General features: G+C 54.4%; 2 protein-coding genes across 2 annotated transcripts in view; one reads left to right on the forward strand and one right to left on the reverse strand.

Moving 5' to 3' along the window:
- Nucleotides 1-20,642, reverse strand: part of LOC102072273 (ATP-dependent RNA helicase DDX19B) — a 211,082-nt gene that overhangs the window by 83,060 nt on the left and 107,380 nt on the right. The window lies entirely within an intron of this gene.
- NBL1 (NBL1, DAN family BMP antagonist) lies at nt 7,596-20,115 on the forward strand. Its single transcript, XM_074558794.1, has 4 exons — nt 7,596-7,802; nt 17,260-17,454; nt 17,623-17,734; nt 18,887-20,115. Exons 1-4 carry the CDS (start codon nt 7,780-7,782, stop codon nt 19,136-19,138), a joined length of 582 nt encoding a protein of 193 aa, XP_074414895.1. The 5' UTR covers nt 7,596-7,779; the 3' UTR covers nt 19,139-20,115.

Below are 20,642 nucleotides of genomic sequence, written 5' to 3' on the forward strand. Positions count from 1 at the left end.
AAGATGCTTAGAAAGTTGCTGGTGACTAATAAATCACTCTTCATCTCCAGGCTTTATTGGTGGTGCTTGTAAAGCCTCCAGCTCTGCGTTAGGAGTGGATGCCCCTTCCTGGAAAAGGTCACGCCCTGATCAGTTCAAATTCAGTTCATAAATCATGCAAAGGAGTGTGTTTCTTTTTAGAGGTTTTAGAGGATATTCTTCCTCCCCCTCAGTGCTGCACTTGAAGTTGTTAGCAGTGATAAACAGCTGAACCCAAACCCATGGCTGCCCCCCTGAGCTCTGCGTTCCCTCTGGATTTGGACTGGAGGACCTGGAGCTGCTGGAGAGAGCCCAGAGGAGGCACCCAGGGTACCAGAGGGAGGGAGCAGCTCCAGTGTGGGGAAAGGCTGGGAGAACTGGGATTGTTCAGCCTGGAGAAGGCTCCAGGGTGACCTAAGTGTGACCTCCCAGTGCCTGAAGGAGCCAACAGGAAAGATGAGGAGAGACTGTGGGCAAGGGCCTGGAGTGCCAGGACAAGGGGGCAGGGTTGGATGGGATCCTTGGGAAGGAATTCTACCCTGTGAGGGTGGGGAGGCAATAGAGCAGGCTGTGTTTGTAATTTTAACTAATTATCTGGAAGTAAATACAAAAGGGTAGCAGATAAATGACTGCTATTGGGTGGGATGTTGCGTAAGCAAAAAAGAAAGTGGGGCAATGTAGGTTTTGGCCCAGACAGATGTGAAGGTCAGCATCCAGGTGCAGCAAACACTGATAATACCTGGAGATGGCACTGCCTCAGAGATTATGGAGCCCTGGGAGCTGAAGGGATTGCTGCAAACAGGGAGAGCACAGTGAGAAGCAAGGATGGAGGCTGAGGCTTGACCCCTGCAGATGAACAGTGAGGCACCGAATTACAGACTGGGATGAGCTGGGAGAGCCATGGGAGGATTTTCCAACTCCAAAGGTCTTAAATGGAAGTTATTGAGCTCCACCTGGGAGTGACTGGGTGAAATCAAATGGCTGTAACACACATGGACCCAGATCTGATGATCCAGCTGTGTTTGTTGGCTGTAAATTCTCTGAAACTTGTAAGGCCACAAAGGTTGCCTGAAGAATTCCTGCTCTCTGTCCCGTGGCTAAATCTCAACTAAAGGCAGAGTGTTTTTAGCTGGAGGACCCTGCTTGTTAGACACTCCCTGAAGATGTCCCTGCTGTGGAGCTCAGAGGGAGCACAACCTATTTCTGTGCTGTTCTTGCTGCTTTGTTCCTCAGCTCCTCCCTTTTGGACTGTTTTCCTTGGGTTTGTTTGAGGGAATGGCTGATGGTGCGAGCTCCCCTTGCTCCTTTTTCCAGGCACAGGGCCCATTTTCTGTTTCGTTCTCTCTGAAGATGCCATGGTTCCCTAGATAATCTGTCAAGAGATGAGTATTTCATATGTCAATAAATACATTTTTGGATGATGGATGGAGGCCTGGGGCTGGAGCTGCAGGGGTTATTGGGAGTGGAGGTGCTGGAATGGCTGCAGGGAAAGCCCACATGGTCCTGCTGTTTGCACACAGGCTGGGCAGGCAAAGTGACTGCACTGGGTTCTTTTAAGGCCTGAGAAATAATTCCTTTAAATCTCTGGGAGCATCCTAGCAGGCCACATGCTTGTGGGAGGCTCCAGTTTACTATCTGCAGAGTCATGGATTTTATATCCATATTAGGTATAAATAGAGGTAGGCTGGCAGATAGAGGCAAGGTCACTGTGACTCCTCCGAGCACCGGATGAGCCCACGATTATTTCATTTAACTCTTGTCGTGCACTGCAGCAGCCACTGCTGCCACAATTAAAACCTGAATGATGCAAAGCTGGTCTGACACAGATGTCGCAGCCTGTTCAGGAAAGCTGGGATAAGCTGAGAACTCATGGCCACTTTCATTTTATTCCTCATCAGCTGCAGTTATAGTACCAAAAATCCCAAACCTGCTCCAGGGGAGGAGGAGAGGGATGCAATACGCAGATTTCTCAGGGTCCCACATTTCTGATGTTATGAACCAGACCCTTTGAATTATGAAAATCACACTTTAAGAGTAGTATTTACATTTGTATTTTGGAAGGTGGGGGGGATTGTGAGCTGAGGGCTTTAATCTGCTAACAAATGCAAATATATTCTTTTTTCTTAGTCATCCTAATTCTAAACAACACTTAGAATTCTAAACAACATTTTTTCAAAATCCTGCTTGCTGTAGGAGGATTTTGAAAAACTGGCACTTTAAGGTCTCTGATTTTGGGTGCTTTTCTTCAAGGCCAGGGAGTTTGTGCATGAGGCTGTTCCCATGCAGGAGCAGTGCAATATTGCTCTGTGAGTCACCCCGTGTCAGGCGGGCGCTGGTTTCCTTTCAGTAATGTGCAAAATGTTCCCTGCACACATGTGGATGTTCCAAGTTTGTCCTGCTGGTTGACAGTTTGGAGGAGCTTTGGTGCCAGAAGTGTCTCTGAGCACACACAAGCACCTATTGTGAGGAGGCCTGAGCTTGGCTGGGGCCTGCAGGCAGCGCTGCAAGAAAAATAATTAATTTAATAAGAGGTCCTGAGTGATTGCAGCAGGGGGAAGTTGTGCAGCAGAGAATAAGATGGTTATCAGAGGGGATTTAACTGGTTGTGATGGAGGTGGAGGAAACTGGTTATTTTTGAAGTAGAAAGGAAAAAAAGCTGTTTGAACTCGTAGGGATGAGGGCACCTGCAAATGAAGCCCAACAGCTCAGAACTGCCCCTGCAGACATGAAGTGAATGAGAGGAGGATTCTGCACGGCCTGAGCTGCTGGGGAAGCAAAGGAGGGAGGGATGGAGGGGCCTGGAGTGCCTGAGCGGGGAGTGCTTGGGCAAGGTGGGAAATGGAGTGATTGAACACACTTGGACCTGCTCAGGGATGGGAGGGGAAGGTTTTTACTCTGCCCCAGGGCCCAGCAATGCATTGGCACAGCACTAGAGAGAAACCATGGATGGCAGTGACCAGGGGAGGGAACGGGACTCTGCAGAGGGGAAGGCAGGGCAAGGCAGGGCTGATGGGATTAGAGGAAGCAGCTGGCTGGAGTCGCAGCTGCAGGAGCTGCATTCCCGGCCGGGCAGGAGAGGAGCACCCCGCTGCCCAGCCGCATTCCAGGGCACTGCTGAGCCCAGATGTTTGCTAATGGGCCCGGTGAGAAACCCTTCCCTTCACTCCTGAGCAGTCCCTGGCAGCCAGGTCTGCCCCCAGCTCTGCCCCTGCAGCCCAATCCAGCCAGATTCCCTCAGGGCTGCTGCCTTTCCTCAGCCCAGAGCTGCAGTCTGGGCTCCTCAACCTGATGGAGGCTGCTCCACAGTTCCTGCCATGGCTGAACCTTCCCTTCATTGCTCCACAGTTCCTGCCATGGCTGAACCTTCCCTTCACTGCTCCACAGTTCCTGCCATGGCTGAACCTTCCCTTCATTGCTCCACAATTCCTGTCCTGCTGAACCTTCCCTGAATGGCTCCACAATTCCTGCCATGGCTGAACATTCCCTGAATGGCTCCACAATTCCTGTCCTGGCTGAACCTTCCTTCCATGGCTCCACAATTCCTGTCCTGGCTGAACCTTCCTTCCATGGCTCCACAATTCCTGTCCTGCTGAACCTTCCCTGAATGGCTCCACAATTCCTGCCATGGCTGAACCTTCCCTGAATTGCTCCACAATTCCTGTCCTGCTGAACCTTCCCTCCATTGCTCCTCACAATTCCTGTCAAGGCTGAACCTCCCCTCCAGCCTCTCCCTGCATGCTGTGAAGCTCAGGGGTTGTTCCAGGGGTCTGAAGGAGCAGTGGGTGATATAAAGGAGAGCAGGCTCCTGGTACTGAAGTGATTTTAGCATTTGTTATAAGAAAAAGAAAGGCCCAAAGCAAAGGGCCTGGGCTGGGCAGGAGCATTCCCATGGAGGATGCTGCAGCACCGGCGCTGGAGCTGCTCAGCAGGGATGTGCCCGATGTTCCAGGGGAGCAGCACAGCTTCCCTGGGTCAGATGCCCCTTTTTGTCCTGTTTTTTGTCCCTTTGGATTGGTTTCTTTTTGGATCCTTCATTTGCATGAAGGTTTAAGGTGCTTGGTTGGCCATGACAGTTCTGTCCAAGCTGGATCGTGGTGCACTTTACTGAGGTGTGTTATGGTACACTGAGTACTGGATTTCCTATAACAACCCTTTTAACCCTTTTTGCAATATAATAACCAAACTACCAGTACATGCTTAATGATCTATCAATGATTTTACAACAGTTTCTAACCTATTTTTACAGTGGGGGCTGTTGTACCCACAGGTTTTGGGGGAACCTCAGGAAGCAAGAGCCGTGCTTGTAAGGTCAGACTCACCCCTGGCCCGGGTGCTGGGGCTGCACAGATGGGAGGGTTTGTGCTTGCAGCACTGAGAGGATGTGGCCCTCACACCCTCCCTGCCACCTCTGTCCCTCCCTCCTCCTACCTGAGGGGGAGATGGGAAATCATCCCTCAGCTGTTTTGGTTGTTAAATCTTTGTGTCCCTTTTCTGGCAGGAGTGCTGCTCCACTCACCCAGGGGGTGTATGCCCCTACACAGCAGTTTGGGGTCCTGGTATCTTGGAGATGTGTTCTTGTTTATTCAGGAACCAAAAAGCTGGAGTTTAACCCCAGCAGGTGATGGGGAGGTGAGAGAATCATGGAATGGAATCCCAGAACAGCTTGGGCTGGCACAGACCCTAAAGATCATCTTGTTCCAGCCCCTGCCAGGGTGCCACTCACACTGAATCAGGCTGCTCCAAGCCCTGTCCAGCCTGGCCTTGACCAGCTTTGATCCAGCCTCCCTCAGAAGGGAGCAGATAAAGAGTTCTCTTTATTTCAGGGAGCAGCTGCACCATTCTGCACCCATTTGCAGATCAGATGCAGAGGTGAAAGGAGCTGCTCTGACATGGGTGCTCCATGGCCCCCAAGTCCCTCATGGGTCAATGCAAGGGGCTTTATCCCCTGAGAGCCCTTCCTTGGACACTGTGTGGTTCATCTCAGGGATAGTGAGCAAATCACCAGTGGGGAGGAGCTGGAACTCAGGCCCAGCTGTGGGATATGTGCAGGGCCATTGTCCCCACCCTGCAGCCCTTCATGGGCACACACTCCCTCCCCCCTCATTTCCCACCCACCTTCCCCCCATGTGTTTTCTTGCCTCCCACTGTGGGAGCTCTGGGCTCTGCACTGACACAAATAAAAGAAAGGGTTTTATTTTTGACTTACACATCCACCCTTTTCATTCTCACGCCCACAGTGCCAGGTCCTGTCCTGACAAGCGGGGAGCCCCTGGCGCTGTGGGTGTTTGTCAGCAGCCCAGAGCAGCAGCAGAGGGTGAGGAGGGACATCCTGGCTTTCTGCTGTGTCCTTGGTGATTCCAGCAACAGGGAAAGGGCTGAGGGGAAGGCATGGGGGGTGTGGATGTGGGGCACAAAATATCCTGTAGAGCACCTGGTGGAAAAGCAGCATGGAATGGGCAGTTTGTGAGGGAGAGAGAGGAGCTGTGTCACTGTGGGGAAACATCACTGTGCTTTGGCTGTTCAGGGGCAGGCAGCAAACCCCCCCAGCCTGAGGGGAGTGGGAGCTGGTAAAACTCTGGGTGATGTGTGGAGCAGGAGCCCAAAGCTGCTGCTGAGGGCAGAGCCCTGGCTGGGGAACAGGGGCTGAGCTCAGCTCCTGCCCTCCCTGCAGAGCCGCTGCCTCTGCTCTGTGCCTCAGTCTGTCCAAACGACATCTGCAGGCACCAGGTCATCACTCCTGGTTCTGGCTGTGATATCACATTGCCAAGGAGAAGGGAAAAAGTCTTGGCCCAGGGCTTTGACAGCCTTTCAGCAGCTTCTTTCATCCCCCAGCCAAGCCGCTCTGTCCTGCAGCACCTCTGCTTGTTCCTCCTGACACCAGAAAAGCTGAACCCTGCTCCTCCTGCCTCCCCACCCCCAGATCCACTGATTGCTGCTTCCCTTTCATGCTGTTTACAGAACTGGAACAGGGATGAATAGTAGGAAGCAGTGAATGAACAGCACGCTGGCTCACAGCTCCTTGCAGAGCAATCACACCCCAGTGCTGAGGATCCCACAAATCCCATCCAAATACTGAACCACGGACCCCAAACACTGAACCATGGACCCCAAACACTGAACCATGCACCCCAAACACTGAACCACGCACCCCAAACACTGAACCACGGACCCCAAACACTGAACCATGCACCCCAAACACTGAACCACACACCCCAAACACTGAACCATGCACCCCAAACACTGAACCATGGACCCCAAACACTGAGCCACGGACCCCAAACACTGAGCCATGGACCCCAAACACTCAGCTGAATTTCACCACAATGCCCATGCCCTGTTGCTGTGCAGTGGCTGCAGCTGCATCTTACTTTTCCTTGTAAGAACTTGCTTCAGAGTCTCAGATGTCTCTTATTTCACTCATATTATTCAGAATAAAGCAGGAGTTAACTGCTGGCCAGGCTGGCCCTGGGGAGCAGGTAGAGCATTGGTCAAAGGCCTGGGTTCAGCAGTGGGTGAAAATGCTGGGAAAACAGATTTTGGCTCCTGCTGGCGTGTGTGGTCATGGCTAGAGGCTGTTCCTCTTGTTGGCCCTGTTGGAGTTAAGCATTGCAGTACAGTTCAGGGCTGGGTAGGTTGCATTTAGCAGGATAAGAAAGTGATGTTGGAAGCAGCGTTTTGCCACCCTGTTTACAAATCCTGTTATCCTGGAGCTGGAAGGAACTGGGCAGCATGAAACCATTCCTTCGTGGCAGCCTGCAGCCTCCTCCAGCAAACAGCCAGCCCCAAAGCCTCTCCCCACAGCTGCTGCCAGGGCACTGCCAGCACTTCCAGCACAGCTGCTGCTTCTCGCCATCTCCCCTTCCTGCTTCTCTGATCTCTATGCAAATCCTCGCACCAACAGCAGCCAGCAAAACCCAGCCAAGCCTGGCAGGTATCTTTGATTTGGGTAGTGTTTAATGTGGGGGCCTCTTCAGATTAATTGTGCCTTAACAGAAACAGAGCCCTTGGTCTCCAGCAATTATCCTATGTGAAAGAGAGACGTGAATGGGGCTTCACTGCGGTGGGGTTTGGCTGTTTTTTAACGGGAGAGGAAAGAGGGAAAGAGAAAAAGAGGAGAAAGAGGAAGGGGGAAAAAAGGAAAAGTAAAAGAGAAAACCGTCATCTCTAGTGCTGGAGAACTTTCCCAAAGTCTTTTCTGCAGCCGGGACTCTGCCCCACGGATTCTCTATCACGAATTACGTTTCAATAAGAGTTGTTGGCGTTCAGTGAGCCCAGTCCGGACTGTTTTTGACACCGCAGGAGCAAGTGCTGGGACATTCCCGTGGGCTCTCCTGGCCGAGAGAGCCCCCTCGTTTCGTGCCCGGGCGTTTCCAGCGGGCTCTCCCCGTTAGCTCCAGCCCTTGCCGGGGTTCCACGGCCCAGGTGGGTGGGTGAGCTCCGTGCCCGGGTTCCTGGGGTCCCGGCTCTGCTCTCCGCGGGGCTCTCGGTGCGCCCGGAGCCCGGCGGGGCGGGCGGGCGCTGCCGCCGCTGCCGCCGCTCCCTCCTCCCGCCGGCCGTCCCTCCCTCCTTTCCCCTCCTTTCCTCTCCCTTCGCAGCCCGATTGTGCAATCGCGAGCGGCGGGGCCGGCGGCACCGCCCGGAGCCCGGCACCGGGGGGAGGGAGGCGGCCGCTCCCGCCCGCCCCGCGCCTCCTCCGTGGCCGCCCCGCCGCGCCGGGGATGCGGCAGCCGCCGGGCACCGCCGGGCCCCGGACCCCATGGGATGCGCCCGCCGTTCCCTGGCTGGTGAGTAGCCCTTGGCTTTGTGTGCCCCCCGCCCCCGCCCCGGACCTGCCGCTTTTCCCCCGCACCAGATTTTCCGTCTCTTTTCCTCTCGCCTCTCTTCTCCCCCCCGCCGGTGATGGATGGCCGGGAGGATGAGGATGTTGCCACGGGCAGAAATCGGTTGCAGATGAGGCGGACTTGGGGGGATCTGCTCTGCAGTCGTTAAAGTATTTCCACCGCCGCTTCGGCTCGAGTAGAATAAAAGCCTGGGAGCCGGGGAGCCGCGCTGTGTCGGTCGCACATCTGTGGTACAGAGTCCTTCCCTCCTTCCCATCCCTGTCGGGTTTGAAACAAAAGTGCCGAGGGAAGAACGGGAACGCTCACTATCGATTAACCACACCACAGCGGACGCAGGGTAGTTCAACGATCATAAAAGGAAGAAGTTTTCCCGATGGCAAGGCAGTAAACTTTTGTTCCTTGAAAAGTTCATCCCGGGGATTAATTTACATCCTTGTTTCATGGAAATACTTTAGGCACTTACTGTAAAGCTTATATCCGATATATCCCTACCTGTTTTTTGAACCCCAGCGTAGCATTTCAATTTGTCTCAGTTTTTGCAGCAGTTTTTATTTGTTCCATACAACAGTGTCTGCATTTTAAGATCAGTGGGGATTTCTCTTTTTCTCTGGTAGGTGTTTTGGAAGCAGAACATGCTTTAGCTTGCTTTCGGGCTGCATTGCAGTTGATCTGGACAATCCCTTATTTCCTACTAACATTTCTCTTACAAGGGCACCAGCAAGTTCTGCTCCACTCCACAATCTAACTTTTACATGTAGGATTAGCCAAATCAAATTAAAAATGCACCCTGTGTGAAGTGTTGGTAGATTTAGTTCACGGTAGATTTTCCATGTAGGTTTTTTTGGGAAAAATTTGAACCCTGCTGAAACAAGTGGGAAAGATCCTAGCGAGATGGAGAGACCCAGATTTTCTCTTGTGTTTTTAGCCGAAGAACTCGGTGCTTTCTTTGCAATGTCCAGCCAGCCAAAAATCAGCTGCATCCACTGGGCACTTCTGCCTTTTGAAGGCAGGCTCCCATCTCGTAAAAGGCTGCTCGCCTCAAATTTGCAAACCACAGGATGGGAAATGGAATTTGCCTTCAATATAAAAATCCCAAGTGTTTGCAAACAGCCCTGAGAAGAATCCGGGCTCTTGGCGTGACCTCCCAGCGCTGGATTCCAGCTCGGGGAGTTTGCGGTCTCACAAAAAGGGCAAATGAGCAAAGTCCTCCCGAGTGCCCGCTCGTCTTTCCGGAGCAGGGAGAACAGTGGAGCTGGAGGGAATTTTGGGTGCTCTGGAGGTGCAGGATCAAGCCCTGAGCCAAAGTGCTTTTCAAGGAGCCTTGAAGAGCTGCCCATGTTGGAGTGACTTTGCTTGCGGCGTGCGTTGGCATTGCCGAGGGCGGCTCAGGCTGGTGCAGCCATGGGAAAGCTGCCCAAGGAGCAGAGGAAACTCCTGGGCAGTTATTCCTGCCCAAACTCCGTGCTGTTCCCATTAAAGCTTTAGCAGCTCCTCTGCCAGAGCCCATATCCGACCACGGGGCGGGCAGAGCCAGGTTCTTGCTCGGTCCTTGGGCCTTGCTCCTGCTCTTTTTGTTTTGAAGTCCGCTGGAAAAATCCACCCTCCTCTGTGGTTGCACGGGCTCAGAGAGCCCCTGGGACAAAGCAAGGAGCTCAGTAACAGGGGTCCAGCATGGCTGAGGGCAAAGAAACTTCACACCCGCTCAAACCAGACTCTTAAAAACCGGAACAGCTGATAAAATTGTCCTTCTGGGGGAGTTGTGCAGTGAGAGCCAGAGGTGGTCTGTCCTCTGTTAGCCCTGGCAGGGCTGTGCTCGCTGCTCTCCAGACCTTTGTTTCTTGTGCAGCGCTGTTTAGGGAGGGAGGGCCGTGGGGGCCAGGGCTTTCCTGGACATAAATTAGCACCGAGGGTGGGAAGGGAACAGCCCAGCACCCATCACAGCAGTTGTGGAGCTGGGCTGGGCTGGGCTGGGCTGCTTCCCTGTTCCAGGATCGCAGCCCTGTGGAGCTGAGCCTTGGAAATGGCGTCAGGATGGAGCCCTGGCCAGGGTCACTCTTAGATGTGGTTTAAGCCTCCTTCTTCTCTGACACAGAGCTCAGGCAACCTGTCCAGAGGGGGGAAGGGAGTGCTCTTGGGGTCACAGTGGGATTTCTTTGTGGGCCCAGTCCTGAAGTTTTTGGAGAAATGGTCTAAATATCAAGTGTGAGGTCAGCCCTGGTAGTGACTGAAAATACCAGCTGGGCCATGGGCTGTTGCATTACCTCCAAACCCCTCTGGCCTTGCACTTCCATGTGTTTTTCTGCTTTGGCCAGTGCCATGGGTAAATAACACAGACATTGGGTTTGTGCCATCAGAACTGAGGAGGCTCCTGTGGTGTAAAGCAGAGACTAAAAGAGGGCAAAAACACATCAGGTCAGTGAATTTCTGCTGCTGTGACCAAGATATGGCCTGAACGGGTATGAAGGGAGAGGGAGACAGCAGGGAGGATCCTGAAAGATCCACAGCTCCATCCACAAGCTCTTTTCTCCTTTTCTCCTTCCCCTTCTTGCTCCAGCAGCTGGGAACCTGATCCTGCAGGCGCAACCCCGCTGCGCTGGGATTTTATGCAAGTTTGGTAATGAATGACCGAGCCAGGGAAAGCCAGCATGGTTGGCATCCGAGACAGCTCCCCTCGCTGCCTGCAGGAATTAAAAAAATCATCATCCTGGTGGCCACTCTGCACTGGAACTGGTTTTATCTGGTTCCAGTTAGGCTTGTTTTGAGTAAGACGAGCGGTGCCAGATTCTGATCTCATTTGCACCAGTGGAGTCATTTGGAGGAGCCGGTCCCAGTTTACCTCACTCCAAGCGAAAGCAGAACGGGCCCTGCTGGGAGAAGCTCTCCCTGACCGGGGCAGTGCCCGGTGCCTGCCCGCAGATCCACCGAGGAAAAGGCCGCGGCTCCCGAGGCCCCGGGGCTTTCCTGCCCTCCTGGGAGCTGGGACGGGCCAGGCTGTGCCTGCGGGACCCGAGTGACCGAGCCCGGTGCTCTGGGGGGTGTTTGGGTGAATGGGGGAATGTGCTGAGGAGGAGGAGATCCTCCTGTCCACCCTGGGTGGGGGAACTCGCAGGGGTCAGAGACAGCATTGGAGAGAGCAGCACAATCCGTGTTACCCATGGGATTTCCAAAGGAGCTGTTGGACACCCTGGTGCCCGTCGGGCTGCCCTCGTCCCCGGGCTGGCTCCGAGGCTCGGCCCGGCTCTGTGGGGCACCAGCCCCGGCTCTGAGGGAGCACCAGCCCCGGCTCTGTGGGAGCACCAGCCCCGGCTCTGAGGGAGCCCCAGCCCCGGCTCTGTGGGAGCACCAGCCCCGGCTCTGAGGGAGCCCCAGCCCCGGGGAGAGCAGGAGGCGGCCGGGCCCCGCTCAGGCCCGGGCATGCGAGCGAGCCCGGGGCTGGAACGCTGCTCCCGGCTGGGCTGGATCAGCTGCACCGGGCCCGACCCGGCTGGGAACGCTCCAGGCACGGCTCCAGACCGGTCCTGGCCCGTGCAGGGCTTGGGCAGAGCCTGGACCCCCTGCCCGGCCAGCTGGGGCTGCCCATCCCGCTGCTCCCGGAGCCGCTGGAGGCCGGTACCAGGCTCATTTTCCACATCAGCTCCCCACACAGCTGATCTGGTCCCGGGATCCTTTTCCAGCTCCCCACACAGCTGATCTGGTCCCATGCTCGTTTTCCAGCTCCCCACACAGCTGATCCTTGCTCCCATCCCACTCCTCCAGCTGCTCTTGGGGGCTGCAGAGCCCCCCGTTCCTCAGGAAGAGGGGCAGTGCAGGTGTGGGGCCAGGATGCGTCCCTGAGCTTTAGGTTGATGCGTTTTCCTGGCCATGATTGTTCCTAATGCTGAAGAAATGGAGCAATTGAAATAAATGACCAGAAACTGTTTATATGACTCTTGCCTCTTCTACAGGCCATTAGTGGGACCCTTTTCCAGCAGAGTTCCTTCAGGACCCCATCCTAAGCCCAAGTCCAGAGGTAGTTTTCCAATGAATTTTGGATTTTTTTTTTTCCCAGCTACAGAAAATGAGTTTCTCAAGAGCTCAGTGCATGGATGAGAAGCCAGATTATAACTCCCAATGTACCAACATCTTTTCACATTCTGGCCAATGTGGGGAGGGCAGAAGGCTTTAAAAATGCTGCACTGCTTTTCTTTATTTCTGCAACTTGCCCAACCATGCTTGAGTGGAAATTAATATGTTACAGAAAGGGAAGCTCTAACATCTGCTTCTGAAAGGAGCAGACACAGCCAGGTCCACAGTGAGAAACAACACAGCTTTTTCTCCACTATCAAAAAGTTCTTAGGATGGATTCTTGTGGTTGTTAAATATCAGATGTCTTCCTGTGGTGGTTCCCTGTTTATTTTTTTGTAATTTCTCCCCAGATTTTGCAGCTCAGCGAAGCAAGACTGGGGCTCTGAGCTTGGAGAGATTTCTGTGCTCAGTTAAGCACTCTTGTGTCCTGCTGTCCTGAAGAATTACCTCCAGACATTCTCAGTGCAGAGTTCTCCTCCCTCTCCCCTGCTCATATCATACCTCAATTAGATTCTTTTGGGCTGTTACAGTCACTACAGTAAGGGTCCCCAAAACTGTAAAGTTTTAGCTAAATGCAAATTTCAAAAAGGGGGAAGTATTTAATAATAGGTATTAAATAACATCTGTTGTTTTGATAGATGTTTTTCAATACACTGTGACTTCTCCATTTTTAGCAGTTGAGATTTAAGCTTTCCCTCTTAATAATGCTGGCTTCTAAGTTGTTTTGTTCCATGTAAGCAAATATTATTTGAGTTGAGTTTCTTAAGAGCCAGTCCCCAGTGGTGTTCAGCAGTTACAGACCTAATCCTGCCCCTGAGGAGAGCCGTGCCATGGATCTTCCTGGGATGTTTCTTTCCAGCTGCCACCAAGCAGACACTTTACTCTGGCTTTGCATCCTTTTAGGTGCCTCCATAATAATTTTCCTTTGAGCATTTGCTGCAGTGAGAGCAGAGATCCCACAGAGTCCCTGCAGAGCTCCCTGCCCTGCCTGCAGCGCCGTGTCCCGGGGTGACTCCCCCACACCTGGCTGTGCCCACCTGGCTGTGCCCACCTGGCTGTGCCCACCTGCCCTGTGCACCCAGGGGTGTGGGCTGAGGGCTCTGGCACCAGCCCAGCCCTCCCTGCTGCCCGGGCAGCCTCTTCTCTCCAGGGGAGTTGGGTCTCAGACACCTCCCTGTGCATCCACCAGCTCCCCTGCTCCTCCTGCAGCCAGGGAAACTGAGGCACAGAGCACCTCTGGGCTCTCCTCTGCTCTGTGAGGCAGCTCTTGTCAAACAGCACAAATAACTAGAGGAACACAGAGGGCTCCTGTCCCACACCAGCCTGGGGTCACTCCTCGGCCCAGCGAGCACAGAGCTGGGTGGGGAGCTGGAAAGGAAGGACAGCCCTGTATCCAGGGGAAGGGATCCCAGTTCTGACCCAGAACAGGAGCCCAAACCTTCCCCTTGCCCATCTCTGCTGAGAGCTCGTGTGTAAGGGCTGGGATCCCTGAGGCACAGCACGGAATGGACCCCGTGTCCGTGCTGTGCTCACAGCCTGGGAGCCCCAGTGGTGTTTGGAAAGCTTTGGGGGTTCTTGTCTCTCAGAGCCTGCGGTGCCTCGTGTGTGGCCCTGAGCACAACCTACCTGTTTGTGGTTCTCTGTATTTGGCAGAATTGCAAGATCCTGGATAAGAAAAATACCTATAAACACATTAAACAACTCGTGAAACATTCCCCATGTCCACCTGCAAGCCTGTCTTGTGTTATGGTGTAAACTTCCCACTGGAAAAAGAGGGTAAAACTGATTAGATCTGTTTTATTTTCCTCCAGAAGTGTTTGGTTTCCAAATGTCTGGGAACAGCTGTGGGCTGGATGGTGGGAACGTGGCCTCCGAGGTAATTCCAGGGATTGTCCTCCAGCCCATGGAACGATGGAGATTTTCCCAGCTGCTCCCAGGCGCTGGTGTTGTTCTGCTGGGGGGACTCCTGAGAGTGCTGGGATTGCTGGGCTGGGAGGAAGAGCTCCTCTAGCTGACACAGAACATCTGAGGTGGCACCAGGAGCTCTCCACGCCGGGAAGCTGCCGGTGGAACTGGGGTGGAACCAGTTTGGGGGTGCTGGGGTGGAACCCCGGCCCCAGCCGCCCCTCAGCTCCTCGGGCACGGCTGGAAAAGGCTCCGGAGCACGGGGCTGCAGCTGTGCCTGCGCTGAGCGGTTGTTTGTGCCGGGACCTGGGATGTGCCAGGTTCAGGGCTGAGTCATTTCTTTCCCAAATGCTGCCGGAGGGATGGAGGGGAAGCTGCCCTGGGCTCCCTGCAGAGGGAGCGGGGGGAGCCCCTCACGGGCCGGTGGCTCTGCCGGAACTGAGCTGAACTTTCTGCTTGAAGAGCTTTGACTAGCGGGGGAAAAAATGTGCCTGGGTTCGGGGGAGAGAAAGAAGCCCCTGTGTGCCGGGAAGTGGCTGCTCCCGCCGGGTCAGCCGGGGAACACACTTGTTCCTTTGGGCTGCAACGTGTAATTTAGCTTGTCACGGAGGAATGTGCTCAATGCCTTTATTTAATCGGGAGTTTGCAAACCTGCTCGGGTGCCTCGTCTTCCTTTTTGCCTTCCCTTCCCGGGCGGAGGGGGAGAAGGAACACGGTGCTTTTGTCTCCGTGGCCGCTGTCAGATGAATGGTGCTGGTGGCAGCTCTGTCCGCATGACTGCTTTGAGCTATGGACACGCTGCTCCCAGCCCCGGCTCCCTCCCAAACTCAGCTGCATCAGATGTTTTCCTAGGCACTGGCGTAAACCTCGTTACTTACTAGAAAAGTAGCCCTGCGGGTTCCAGGACATTCCTGGGAGAAGGAAAACACCATGTGCAGGGGATGTGGTGTGCTCAGGGCTGCAGGGCAGTGGGGGACGGCAGTGCTGGGTGCCCTGAGCAATGGGGGGCTCTGGAACTGCTCCAGCTCCAAAGAGGTGCCCCCTGCCCCTGCTGGGAATTCCGCAGCTCCTCCCCACCCCTTGCACAGGGACAGCGGCCGTGGGGCCCTGGTTACAAACACGCCCTGCTCAGGAAAGGAGAAGCTCAGCACATGTTTAAGTGCTTTCCTGAATCCAGGCCAGGTCCTGGGCTGGAGCAGAGCACAGCCTCACTCATCTTCACAGGATGCTGGGAGAGGATCCCTCGTGCCTGTGGGTCTGCTCTGAGCAGCAGAAACACCTCCATGGAGCACAGACCCCAGGAAACAGGACCCCAGCACTGACAGGAATTTTGTCTTTTTGCAGCTGGCTAGAGATGCACAGAAACCTGGAAAAACCCCACCTTTCTTAGGAAAGAAGGAAATTGCTCTCTAATCAGGCATGTGGAAGTGAACTTGTGTGCTGGCTCCAGAGGAATTTGGGTTGTTCCCCGGGGGGTTGTGATTGCTCTCTGGGTCACATCCCAGCTCTGATCTCGGACTTGCCTTTGGGAGCAGGATTCCTCAGCACAGAGCTGCTGGCATTTGAGGAATGAGTGATGCTTGTTTCAGAAAGCAAACCAAGTGTGTGTGAGTCTGTGTGTGCAGCTTAGCCATGTTCATCCTTCAGAAATTGCAGAATTCCCCTGCTGAAATGGGAAAGAAACTTCGGGCACAAGAGTCCTCTTTGGGACAGATGTATTTAACCCCACAACTCTCATTGTGGCAGTGCAAGCTCAGGAGTTAAAACCCTCTGCTTATCTCCAGCCAGCGCCTGCAAGGTCTCCTTTGTGCAGGTATTCCCACCAGGGAGCCATGGGATCCACATCCCACAACTGCTGGGAGGATTACAAAGCCAGGGCTCTGCAGGTGCTGCTGCATTATATCACTGTGGTTCTGTATCACCAGAAAATGAGGAAATTTAGCAGAAGCCCCACAAGATTCCTCCAGAGATCCCATGAGCGAGGATGCTCTTTTCTGTGTGCCATTGGGTGGAAGGCTGGGAGGAATCTTTCTGGTCTGTCTCTTGATTCAGATCCAGTGGAGGGATAACAGGGCAAAATCCCATAACGACCTTAAAATCCCTGAGTGCTCAGGAGGTGTCTCAGTCATTTAGATGAATCTGATGGTGCTGCAGCCCTGGGGGTGTGGATGAGGGCTCCAGAGGAACGGGGCATTTTTCCTCTCCTCCCAGCAAGTGTTAGAGGGCTGGGCCCAGGAGCCATGGGAATCAACAGCAGTCTTTCCAGTGTGGGCTGTGCATCATCGTCTGGATAAATAAATAGAAGGAAATAACAAATAACATGGTTCTAACAAATATTTTAGCAAATATAAATGCCTTTCACCATTACTCCATCCAAACCCCACACAGGAAAAAAATCTCCCTGTTTCTGTGCTGCTTTTCCGTCTGCCTTTCCCCAGCAAATTGGGGGTGTTAATTCAGGAGAGCAGAGCAAGGAAACCTCGGGGGGATTTCTCTGAGGATGAGCAGCGACCTCCAAACCCACCACCTTCGTGTCCTTGTGACAAGGCTCCCCCCTTGTCCCGTCCTCGGAATAACCCTGAGCAGAATTTGAGTGCTCCGTGTAAATAAACGCTGTATTGTTCCTCCCCGCGGTTCCCACCCTGGGCTGAGGTTTCCCCGTGTCTCTGCTGCTGCCTTGCAGCGACACCTGCTGCGCGCTCCCAGGAGGAGAGGGGACCCCCAAGGCTTCCCAGCTGGGAGAAAGGGAAGGGAAAAAGCTTGTGTCTTCCTCAAATAAAAACATTTTTGTGCTGTGGGACTTCCCCAACCCGGCTCGACTCGTGGCGGTGACACTTTTGGTTTGCAAAGTTCTCCCAGCCCAGCTTTGGGTGGGAAATGAGGAAAAGCCTGGGAGAGGCAAGGTGGCTCTCTGACTGGCCAGAGCTCCTTTGGAAGAGGAAAGGGGCAGATCAGCACATCCCACTCTGGGCAGAGTTCTGGGAGCTGTGGAGGGAGATTTTAGGGATCTATCCAAACTGTCTGTGAGACAGTGCATTTTCCAGATCACAGCTGAAGACATTAATTAAGCCTTCTGCTTCAACCCCCAGGCAGGCTGACGAAAGAGCACGGCCCTTGGCATCATTAAGGTAGGGAGGCAAAAGAAAAGTGAATAGGTTGATTTGCAGAAGTGAGAAATTGGTTATACATTCAGCAGTGTGATCTAATTACAACAGTTTTATTGTAAAACTTGCAGTGCTGAGGACATAGCATTAGGAAATAGCATTAATGCTGTGCAAGAAGAAATCCAGTTTGCATGCTGCAAGATCAAACGAGTGGTTTGATCAAAACCACCACCTGTGCTTAGAACACCCAGGAACTCCCTGGGGAAGGGGAAATGGGCTGCTTGGCCAGTTTTGTTTGCTGCTAACGCTGTGCTCTCCGTGTGCAGGTGTAGGATTCTGGCAGAGCTGGCCATGATGTTATGGTTCCTGGCGGGGGCCCTGTTCCCAGCGCTGCTCCTGGCTGCCCCACCGCCCATAAACAAGCTCGCCCTCTTCCCCGACAAGAGCGCCTGGTGTGAGGCCAAGAACATCACCCAGATCGTGGGGCACAGCGGCTGCGAGTCCAAATCCATCCAGAACAGGTACCGAGCTGCCCTCAGGCAGGGCTGGAGGCACTGCTGGCGCTGCAGTGCCTCTGGGCTGTGGCTGGCACCAGGCACGGTGTCCTGCTCTGTGCCAGGGAAGGTCGCACCTCTGCCTTGCCTGGGAAGGGCAGCACCCCCCTGAGCCCCATCCTGCTGTCTTTGCAGGGCCTGTCTGGGACAGTGCTTCAGCTACAGCGTCCCCAACACCTTCCCCCAGTCCACAGAGTCCCTGGTCCACTGTGACTCCTGCATGCCAGCCCAGTCCATGTGGGAAATCGTGAGTATCCATCCTGCTCTGCTCTGCTCTGCTCCATGGGGCTCTGACACCCCCTCAGGGCCACTCCTCCTCCTTCTCTGGGCTTTTCCCACTCAGAGTCCCTCCCAGGGCATCTCTCAGGTGGCTGTACCATTTCCTGAGATGCCTGGGTGGAGGGAGCTGCTGGAAGCTCTGCTGAATGATCCATAATCCCTCTATTTGCAGAACCATCCTGTCAGTCCCTGCATTATTTATCCCTATGCTTATCCACATCCCTGCTGTCTCCACTGCTCCCTTTGTCCACCTGCACCCCCCTGGGAGATCTGGCTGTGTTTGATGTCCAGCAGTTCATCCTTAGACCTCACAGTTCTGTGTCACCTCTGATCCTGGCAGAGCCATAAACCCAGGTCCCAGAGCAGCCCAGAGCCCAGGGACCAGGCTCTGCCCTCTGCCTCCCTTCCAGCTCTCATTTGATGAGAGGGTTTAGCCCAAATTGAGCTGCTTGGCATCACCTCTTGTGGGTGGCCTTTGCTGTCTCATGGATACTCCAGTGCCAGCAGTGCCTGGGAGCTGAGTCCTGCTGGAGCTGTGCTGAAGGGTGGGAGTGAGGGGTTGGTCTCTCCTGCCCTGTCTCAGGTGAAAGGAGGAGAGGAAATGGCCTCAGGTTGCACCAAGGGAGATTCAGATTACATATAAGAAAAAAATGTCACTGGAAAGGGTGATCAGGCTTTGGAAAAATGTCCCCAAGGAGGTGGTGGAGTCCCTGTCCCTTGGGGTGCCCAAGGAATGGCTGGACAGGGCAGTCAGTGCTCTGGGCTGGGTGACGAGGTGGGGATGGGTCGTAGGTGGGTTTTGATGGTTTTGGAGGTCCTTCCAAATCTTAACGATTCAGTGATTCCCTGGTTTAGAGGTGACTGTGGTGGTGCTGGGTTGAGGGTTTGACTTGACGAGCTTGAAGGTCTCTTGATAATTCTGAGATTTTCCATTAATGTCTAGAACGAGACATTCCCAGAGAACTGTCACCTTGCAGACTGACCAGGGTTTGTTTCCATGGATAGAAACCCATCACATCTGCCCTGAAACCACCCCAAATCTGCAGGGTCTGGAGCAGCTCACACTTCCCACCACGGGAGCCTGAGCGCTGACCTGCTCTGTCCTTGTCCCATGGCCCAGGTGACTCTGGACTGCCCAGGCAACGAGGAGATCCCCAGGGTGGACAAGCTGGTGGAGAAGATCCTGCACTGCAGCTGCCAGGCCTGTGGGAAGGAGCCCAGCCACGAGGGAGCCCTGTTCAACGTGTACCTGAACGCCGAGGAGAACATGGCCCACGAGGGGCCCGCGCCCCACCACTACCCCCACCACCAGCAGGAGCTGGAGGAGCCGCCCTCCAGCCACCACCACCACGAGGAGGAGGGCGAGGAGTGACCCTGTGGACTGTCCTGGCGGGGCTCTGAGGGCTGGGCCGGGCTTTGGGGAGGGAGGGGGGTGCTGGAGTCTTTCCTGTCAAATCGCTGCCCTCGCGTCGCCCTCGACCCCGGGGGCACAGGCAGGGCTGAGGCTGGAGCTGCAGGCTGAGACACGAGGGCTCGGCCTTCCCAGATGCACATAATAATAATAATAATGATGATGATGATGATGATGATAATATATTGAGAGGAGTGGCACGAGGGGCTCTGGCTGAGAGCAGGGGCTGGAGCTCTCCACAGGCTCCTGGCCCTGGGGGAATCCCTCTGAGTCCTGCTGGGTTCTCCTCATGTGGAGGAGGAAGGGAAGCAGCCTCTCCACAGCCCCAGCAGGGACCCACATCTCTCTGGGGTGGTGGGACCAGCAGCACCCTCCTGCCTCCTCTCCCCCTGCCTGCCCACCAGGGCTCAGTGTGGGCACGCTCCTGGCACCCACAGGATCTTGGTCCGAGCCCAACCCTTTGTATCAGGTGGCTTCTGGGGAGGGTTTTGCCCCAGGAGGTGCTTCTGGGGGCATGGGAGCCATGGTGGTGACAACCCTTACCTTGCTGTCCCCAGGGCCACCACGTTGCTCCCTGGGAATGAGGGACTTGGATTGTGAGCACTGGGACTTCAAATTTGGGGCTGCAGGGGAAGGCCAAGAGCTGAGGGGGTCTGGGGGAGGTTCCAGCCCTGTCCTCCCTCTCCCTGCTGCACTTCCATGGTGCTGGAGGGAGAAGGGGCTGAGGGCTGGAACGTCCCTGTGCAGGGAGTGCTTGGGCAGGGCTGGGGGTCGGGGTGGGCATGGCCTCTGCTGCCCCTCTCTCTGCTGTATAAAGCTGATTCCTTGGCATTGTCCTGACAAGAGCTTCCAGAGCTTGTAATCGAATGCCTCCCCCTCCTTTTGACAAGTTTTGGGGTTTTTTTCTTAAATAAATTAGTTCTGACTTCCACTGCTCAGCGCTGTGCCGCCTGTCTGGTTTTTGGCGGCGCTGAGGCCAGGACAGGCAGGAGGCTCTGGGGCAGGGGAGAGCCGTGGTTCCACAGCTTTGAGCCACATTCCAGCTGGGAAAGGGAGCAGAGAGCTGCTGGGCGGAAAAGTGAGCCCAAATACCGAGGGTGTGGGCTGCATGTGCTGGGGGAGCTGCCCGGGGAGCTGTGGTGCCGCCTGTGCATGAGTGTGACGGTGTCACAGGGGTCCGAGCATGAGGGAAGAGATGAGGATCTGACTCCATGTTTCAGAAGGTTTGATTTATTATTTTATTATATATATTATATTATAACTATACTAAAAGAATAGAAGAAAGGATTTCATCAGAAGGCTAGCTAAGAATAGAAAAGAATGATAACAAAGGCTTGTGGCTTCTTCCCACAGCTGACTGTGATTGGCCATTAATTAGATACAACTCTATGACACCAATCACAGATGCACCTGTTGCATTCCACAGCAGCAGATAATCAATGTTTACATTTTGTTCCTGAGGCCT

The sequence above is a fragment of the Zonotrichia albicollis genome, chromosome 25 (assembly GCF_047830755.1).
Source record: "Zonotrichia albicollis isolate bZonAlb1 chromosome 25, bZonAlb1.hap1, whole genome shotgun sequence".
NCBI classification, from domain to species: Eukaryota; Metazoa; Chordata; class Aves; order Passeriformes; family Passerellidae; genus Zonotrichia; species Zonotrichia albicollis.

What these genes read in the sequence shown, in the direction of transcription:
- NBL1 (XM_074558794.1), top strand. Translation starts at nt 7,780, where the DNA reads ATGCGCCCGCCGTTCCCTGGCTG. An exon ending in CGCCCGCCGTTCCCTGGCTG is followed by an intron (nt 7,803 to 17,259) that starts GTGAGTAGCCCT and finishes CTCCGTGTGCAG; the next exon opens with GTGTAGGATTCTGGCAGAGC. An exon ending in TCCAAATCCATCCAGAACAG is followed by an intron (nt 17,455 to 17,622) that starts GTACCGAGCTGC and finishes CTGTCTTTGCAG; the next exon opens with GGCCTGTCTGGGACAGTGCT.